This window comes from Cynara cardunculus (genome assembly GCF_001531365.2).
Source record: "Cynara cardunculus var. scolymus isolate 2C chromosome LG 2, CcrdV1, whole genome shotgun sequence".
Taxonomy (NCBI): Eukaryota; Viridiplantae; Streptophyta; class Magnoliopsida; order Asterales; family Asteraceae; genus Cynara; species Cynara cardunculus.
Window position 1 is genome coordinate 60,116,733 of NC_037529.1, and position 8,553 is coordinate 60,125,285.

General features: G+C 37.5%; 1 protein-coding gene across 1 annotated transcript in view; it reads left to right on the top strand.

Moving 5' to 3' along the window:
• Positions 1 to 2,624: 2,624 nt before the first annotated feature.
• LOC112506445 (WD-40 repeat-containing protein MSI1-like) overlaps positions 2,625 to 8,553 on the top strand; it is a 16,930-nt gene continuing 11,001 nt past the window's right edge. Inside the window, exons 1-2 of the mRNA XM_025110491.1 lie at positions 2,625 to 3,085; positions 4,447 to 4,773. Coding sequence (XP_024966259.1) covers positions 2,705 to 3,085; positions 4,447 to 4,773 — 708 coding nt within the window. The 5' untranslated portion in view covers positions 2,625 to 2,704. The remainder of the gene's footprint in view (positions 3,086 to 4,446; positions 4,774 to 8,553) is intronic.

Genomic DNA, 8,553 nt, shown 5'->3' on the forward strand with positions numbered 1-8,553 from the left:
ATAATAGATTTTTTCTAAAATTTGTTTTAACAAATCCAAATATTATAATATATATAATAATCAATTTGAAATTCTTTTAATCCATGGTTTTCAAAATCGTTTGAGGTGTACACCTCGAGGCGAGGCGGTCCAAAACAGCTCATGAGGTGGCGCCTCATGGTCCCTGGACAAGGCTTAAGCCTCAATTGATGAGGCGGTGCCTTGAGGTGTCGAGGCGTGAGGTGTTTCTGAGGCGCACGCCTCTCCAAACAATATTTTTTCTTCTCCATTTCTTACTTTTTCTTCTCTCAAGAAGATATTCATCTCAAAGGCCAAACCCAAAAAGTAAGTTTCTTTTTAGTTTGTGTCCATATTTTTAGTTTATGTATAATGTATTATATTATATTATATATATTTCAGTCAAGTATATATGTTCTATACCATGTATAATGTATTTTCTATATGTATAATGTGTTGTATGTCTTTTTTGTATATTTTCTGTTTTTATGTATTATTTTTATTTTCTGTTTTCTGTATTATTTTTTTATTTTCTGTGGATTTGGAAGATGAAAGTGATAGTGATTATGGATACGAAAATGATTGTGGAGCTATACAACTTGATCTTGCTACGGGGAACTATAAGTTGTAGATTGATATGTTTTTAGACGTATAAGTTGTAGATTGATATGTTTTTAGACGTATAACTTGTATTTTATGAATCTATGACGTTTAAAGTTTGGTACGGGATTATGTTTTGCTTACTATTAATATTTATGAATTTTATTTGAATTACGCCTCAGGGCGTGGAAGGAAAACGCCTCGAGTCCGGTTCCGCTTTTTAAAACCTTGTTTTAATCAATATATTATATTTTTTAATCGTTTTACGATCTTGTTTGTATTAGTTAATATATTATATTATTAGAGATTTGTTTTAATTATATATTGAAATATTATAATTGATTAATTTTTCAAGATATCCTTTTTGGTCATTTTACGTTCTTATCAGCTAGTTTTTGCCATACATGACTTGTTTCTCAGCTAGCTTATCAGCCAGTAACTGGCTTATCAACTAGTTTGCCAAACATAGCCTAAGGGTAGATAGGGTAGGCGCTTTCATAAGCTATCCAACAAGGCTAGAGAAAGAGAGGGGGAGGTGGAGGGAGTAGGGATCATCAAAGGCCATGCGATCTTTGTTTCTGTCCTGAAATAGCATAGGGAGGTGAAGGGGGCTCTAAGCAACATGGGGAAAGGCAAGGCCATAGGCCCATACCAGATCCCCATTGATGTGTATTTTTGTCTGGGGGAAGAGGGGGCTTCGCATTTGACAAAGCTCTTTAACATAAAACTCCTGACTTCCAAGATGCATGAAAAGTGGAGGCTTAGTGTGTTGTGGCACTTTATAAGAACAAAGGTGATGTACAACAGTGTGGTAACTATCGTTGTATAAAGCTACTTAGCCACATTATGAAATTATGGGAGCGAGTGATTGAGGCCAGGGTGCAGCACAAAAAAGGGGTTCTCTTAACATGATTAGATGGACTTTAACGAGTGCACAAGCAGAAGTGGAGACAGAGTCACAAGACGGAGGTGAAGGAGAACCAACTTCGCTTCATGCCAGGGGGTCGACAATTGAGGCAATCTGCCTTTTTAGGCGACTCATGGAGAAGTATAACAAGCATAATAAGGGCTTACACGTTGTGTTCTTCGAATTGGAGAAAGCCCATGATAAGTTTCCACGGGATGTGATTTGAAACAACTTGGAGAAGAAGGGGATCCCATGGAGATATGTCAAGGTGATTCAGGATGTGTATGGAAGGACGAGGACTTGTGTTAGGACCTGGTGGGTGAAACGGAGTATTTACCAACGGAGATTGAACTACACCAAGGATCTTCACCAAGTCCTTTTTTGTTTATTATAATCTTGAATGTCATCCTGAATTTTGCACCAATTGTGAACCATGGCATAAGGGATTAATAATGATATTTTTAGAAGTGTAGTAGTTGAGTGACCGGATAATGACAAGTATAATATGAATTGAATCCAACGTAAAAGTGCCAACCATGTTTATGACATAAGGGAGGTACTAATGTCTCGTATTAACTGGTGGGTTCTTTAATAATGATCGTATTTTATTCTCATGAAATGACCAAGTTAAAACCTTTTTCATTTTGCAGTGAATGCACTCACCATATTTGCCTATATCTGATAGACGTTTCAATGATTAAGGGAACAATCTACATTTAGATTTACAAGTGTGAGTTGGCAGAGAAATATGCACATGATCTTATACATGGAAAAGATCAGTTTAGTATAATGACAAGGTGGCAATTTTATTAGTTTAAAATACGATTAGGAAGTTTTGGATGCGAGAAAAATGAAAGCATGTTTTTGTGATAAATTCTAGTGTTTGGAACAAATCCAAACAATGTCCCGTAATTTTTTTGGACCGAGTTGTATGTTCAAGAGAGGGAGATAAAAGCGGCCCAAGAAGTTGCTGATCCGGTCATTCCAAGCTGATTCTTTTAATCGGCCCATTATCAATTTCAACATTCAATCTACATAACCATCTCTTTGTATAAAATCCCTAGGGTTTTCTCAAAGAGGCACCCCTTCCCTATTTCTTCATCTAAATTCACCCTTCACCCTTCACCCTTCAATTCTTGATTAAGGAGAAAAAGGTGCTACAAATTACTGCAAACCTTTTCAACTCGTGGAATTGTGAAGATGGATCACGACATGGACATGGATATGGAAACGAGAGAGGATGAATCAAGGGAGCAGATCAATGAAGAAACTGAAGTTGAGATAGACGAGTCAGAGGAGGCGATAGTTGAGAGGTTGACCAATGATGACTATGAATTTTGGAAGAGTACCACTCCGTTTTTATACAATTTGGTTGCATCTCATAAAACTGAGTGGCCTTCACTCACTGTCGAGTGGCTTCCAGATCGGGTAGAACCATATGACCGGGACTACTTGGTCCAAAGTATGGTCCTCGGAACCCATACTGCAGATAATAGACCTAATTACCTTATGCTTGCACGAGTGATACTCCCTCTATTTAATGATCGCTCAAATGAAGTAGAGTTTGGTTCGGGCAGCAAGGTTTGAGATCTCTACCATAAATACATCTCTATTTCAAATATGCATTTATGTTTGTGAAACCGATGTGCTAATTGATGTTTTTGAGAAGAAAATAAATGATCTCTAAACATCATGAAATATCCTAAACATTCCTATGGTTTTAGTTTGGGATTTTCTTTAATCTTCCTTCTCCATAAGTAACTGAATCTAATATCTTCAATACTTCTCTCTTGCACCTTAAATCATCATTGGTAAGTTGATGATGCCTTACACTTCAGGAGAAAAGACCATTGAGTATTTGTTAGTTGACCATCTCAGATGTCAATCATCAACAAGGGTTATCTTAATATATGAACAGTCCTCGTAAATGGATCCAGAATTCACAACTGTGAATTGTGAATTGCACATCGTATTGTGATATCTGATGGTTTCTTTCTAATCGGTGTGATATAATGATTATTAATGAGCTAGAGCAGCAAGAAAAATATTTTACTGAACAATGAATGTCATAGTGTATCTACTAAGGTAAAACTAATTTGTATCATGAGAAGCTACTAGTAATGTCCTCGTTAAGCGTTCTTTCTTCTATGGTCACTGTTGAACTCTTTCATTAGCCTTCTGCCTTTTTTGAAGATGCATCATTTAACTTTCACCGTCATAATAAATTAAGTTGCCTTCCATTTGAATCTCTGCTCCTCATTGGTTTTATCGTCTTGAATTATGGAAAATTCGTCAAATGAAGTGGAAAGGGGCACTTTTAAGCAAGACGAATAGATTGAGGACTCCTATGAAGTATAATTACGTTGATTTGGAAATCTGAGAGTTCACATGTACATGTTTTCATGTTTTATCGTCTTGGTGTTGTATTGTAGGACATCAGGGTTGGGTGATTTTGACATCTTTGCTTATATTCCATATATTTTCATAAGGAAGAGATTTGTGAACATAGTGACAAATACAGCATCACAAAACATGAGAATGCATTTAGTTGACAGTGGCATGGAGGATGTGATTATCTTGTATAAGTTTGTTCGATTGATTTCTTGTTCACTATATAATCTTCAGCTTTCCTAACGATTTTTCTACCTTTTTTGCTTAATGCTTAGAAGCATTTGCTTGTGTACATTTGTAGCAGAAAATTGTTGAAGCATACAGGGGCTGCATGCGTCATCTGCAGTTCATGATAGTTTTTCATCGTACGATTACAAATATATTATAGGTTTTCAAGTTTAGAGCTAATTTATTTTTTATTACTTGATCCTGATCACAAGAGAGATGATGCACTTTTTTCTGTATGGTTTGAGCTTGCAAACTGTGTATGGCACTTTTCTGTAGCAATGTGAGCATAATTGCCTTCATCATGTCTTTGCTATGCCTTGCAGGTAGAAATAGTACAACAAATCACTCATGATGGAGAGGTGAACAGGGCTCGTTATATGCCTCAAAACTATTTCATTATTGCCACCAAGACAATCAGTTCCGAAGTCCATCTGTTTGATTATAGGAATCATCCATATAAGCCTCATCTTGATGGAACGTCCAGTCCAGATTTGAGATTGAGGGGCCACAGCGAGGAGGGATTTGGCTTATCATGGAGTAACTTCAGACAGGGTCTTTTATTGAGTGGCTCTCGTGATGCCAACATCTGCTTGTGGGACATTAATGGGACCCCAAAGAATAAAGCTCTGGATGCTATGCAAATATATAAGGTACATTTACTGGTGGAGATTTTTTATATGAGGAAAGTAGCCAAAACATGTCATACTGATAGATGCTTAACTCTTAACAACCAACTCCATGGATACCAAGAATCTGTATATACAGATTTTCACTAGCATATTAATAGCAACTGTGCACTTGCTGCCTTAAAGTACATATAGATGGACTCAAACTATGTTCAGGCAAAGGAACATTGAACTGTTTTTTAAATAGATTCTTGGTTATCTATTAGTTCCCAATGATCCTTGACGAGGTTGGAGAATTTCACTTGCTTTACTTCTTTCTCTAATTTGGTCCATGATCCAACTTGCTATAGTTTGTTGTTTAGAATGTCGAGGTTTTGTAATTTGATTAGTGAACAAAAGGAGATACTTTTATGACTACTAATCTGTCAGTTGATAAACTACATAATCCACAATGGTAGACGAGCTGATTTGTTGACACTATACACTTCTATAATCCAAAAGATTTCTTACCTTAGTGGTAAGCAGGTCCATTAGAAGGCTCCTGTATCATTTAATAATTTACCAATAAGCTCTAATGATCGCAAGAGGAAGAAAACTTTAAACTTAATAAAGTGTAAGTCCTACAAAAGCTTGAGCTGAGTGGTAACAGGAGAGCATCTTGATTACTTGGTTGTAAGAAAATAAGCATGTGAATAGAAGGGCTTTGTCCTATTTGCCATGAATCACATCTAAACTAGAAACAGATTTCACAAACTACAATGTGATCTTTTTTGAAGTTTAGAAGCAGTTGAAAAGTAGAATGTTGCTTGTGTACTTGAAGAGGCGCATCTAGAATCTCAAGTACAATGGAGGAGACTGCATAGAAGCATTTGCCAACAACCACAAATTTGAATTACATGTAATTAAAGATATATATTATGTGGGGCCCTACCCGAGTAGATCGCTTGCTGCTTGTTAGTAGTGATCGAATTCCTTCTATGGTTCCACATGAGAAATCAGTACGAATAGGAATGGAGACCTTTGAATAGAGCAGAGGCGACCAACTAGATAAAAGCAATAAATCTGTAAGGGAACTGGCTTCTGACTGCTGCTTCCTGGTTTTCAATTCCTCTCCGGCGAGGTTTGAACTTCGCGTAGTGACTTCACTCAGCTTGACCTACTTGACTTAGCATATAATATCTATCTATCTCAGAGCAAAGAGTGCTTCCCTCACTCAGTTCACCTCCCTTGTAGGTAAGGACGAAGTCAATTGACATTAATCTCCGTAAGGGAACTGGCTTCTGACTGCTGCTTCCTATTGTTCAATTGCAGCATCAACACCAGCTACATAAAAGAAATAAATCTGTAAGGCTCCTCCCCGAGAAGCACTCTCTGTTATATTCACCCTCCTTCCGAGTGCTTCCCAAAACTGCCTTTTGTATTGGACCTTTGATTATATATATATCCTTCCCTGCGACCTGTGGTCGTGTTCACTAAGTCGCATGCGTTCCTTTTGGACTTGTTTAACCATATACGATTACGTGTTCGTATGATCGTATCACGTGTAATCATGTATGATCTTGGAACTTCTCTCGTTCTCACAAATTGATCAACTTCTTGCACGATCCTCCCTTTGTATATATGTGTGTGTGTGTATATATATATATATACATAGAGAGAGAGAGAGAGAGAGAGAGAGAGGAGAGACCATTTACAAACCCAACTATTAGTACAAACCATACAAACCAATTAATTGAGATATTTATAGAAATGATGAGAGTTTATTTATTGTGATTTGGATATTTATGAAAGATTATCAAAGTTCATTTATTATGATCAACGTTTTATATTAGGAAACAATCGAGATATTCATTGAATCAGATATGCATTAGTAAAATACTTTAGGAGAATATAAAGTTGTATATTGTTGTGTTGTTTCAATTACAATACAGGGAATATATATATATATATATATATATATATATATATACAAAAGAGAGAAAAGAGATAAGGATAAGGACTATTCTAAAGCAACTCCCTGTTGGAGTCTAACTCTCTATTGGAGTCCATCTATAACTTGGCACCTTTCCTTATATGCAAATCTGTCTACACTCCCCCTCAAGCTGGATGGTATTGTAATCAGAGAGAACTCTATTATATGATTAATCAGTAAAAATTCAAATTTACAAGAGGAGAGACACTATATATAGACATAATTACACGGGAAACCCTAACCCTAAAGCCCATCGGGCTTGGACACATTACCATAAACAGGTTACTTAATTAACACTCCCCCTCAAGCTGGAGCATATATTTTGATCATGCCCAGCTTGTTACAAAAAGATGTGATTCGGTTCCCTGGTAATGCTTTGGTGAAGATGTCGGCTAATTGATTGCTAGTTCTGACATGAGAGGTTGAAATAGATCCATCTTCAAGCTTTTCCCGAGTGAAAGGACAATCTATTTCAATATGCTTAGTTCTCTCGTGAAATATAGGATTGCTTGCAATATGGATAGCTGCCTCATTGTCACACCATAAATTCATCGGTTTAGATTGATTAAATCCAATCTCTCCCAATAGATTACGCAGCCATATCAACTCACAAGTAGTTTGAGCCATTGCACGGTATTCAGATTCAGCGCTTGATCTTGATACAACATTCTGCTTCTTGCTTTTCCAAGATACCAGATTCCTTCCCCACAAAGACACAGTAGCCTGTTGTTGATCGTTTGGTTGTAGGGTCTCCATCATAGTCTGCATCAGTAAACCCTTCTATGACATAATGACCATGGTTTTGGTACTTGATGCCATAACCAGGAGCTCCCTTCAGATATTTCAAAATATGGCAGACTGCATCCCAATGTGTAGTTCTTGGAGACGACATAAATTGACTCAATACACTTACCGGAAAGGCAATATCGGGACGCGTGATTGTCAGATAATTCAGTCGTCCCACAATTCTCCTGTACTTCTCTGGGTTCTCAAGAGGATCCCCATCATCAGACTTCAGCTTTACATTCGAAACCATAGGAGCTTCACATGGTTTCGTGTCGATCATGCCACAATCATGTAGTATGTCAAGGCAGTATTTTTGTTGAGATAGGCAAATTCCTTTGTGATTCCGAGATACCTCAATACCCAAGAAATATTTCAGTGGACCAAGATCCTTAGTTTGAAATTGAGATGCGAGGAATTCTTTCAACTTTTTAATTCCATTCTCATCACTGTCCGTAATCACAATATCATCGACATAAACCACTAGCAAGATACATCCAGAATCAGATGAAGTAAAGAACACTGAGTGGTCATATGAGCTTCTTCGTAACCCAAATGTAGTTACCACATAACTGAACCGACCGAACCATGCACGAGGTGATTGCTTTAGGCCGTATAACGACTTCCGTAATTTACAGACCTTCCCAGACTCCCCCTGAGCAACAAACCCGGGGGGTTGCTCCATGTAGACTAACTCTAGCAGATCGCCATGTAAGAAGGCGTTTTTCACATCTAATTGGTGAAGAGGCCAATTATAGGTAGCAGCTAGAGAGATGAAAAGCCAAATAGACGCCATCTTTGCAACAGGAGAAAAAGTCTCAGAATAATCCACTCCATAAGTTTGGGCATACCCTTTTGCAACCAAACGAGCTTTTAACCGTGCTATCGATCCATTAGGATTAACTTTCACAGTAAACACCCACTTACAACCAATTGCTCTTTTGCCAACAGGTAACTCTACCAAATCCCATGTGGTGTTATGATCAAGAGCATTGAGCTCATCAATCATAGCATCCCGCCATCCAGGATGAGTCAAAGCTTCTCCAACC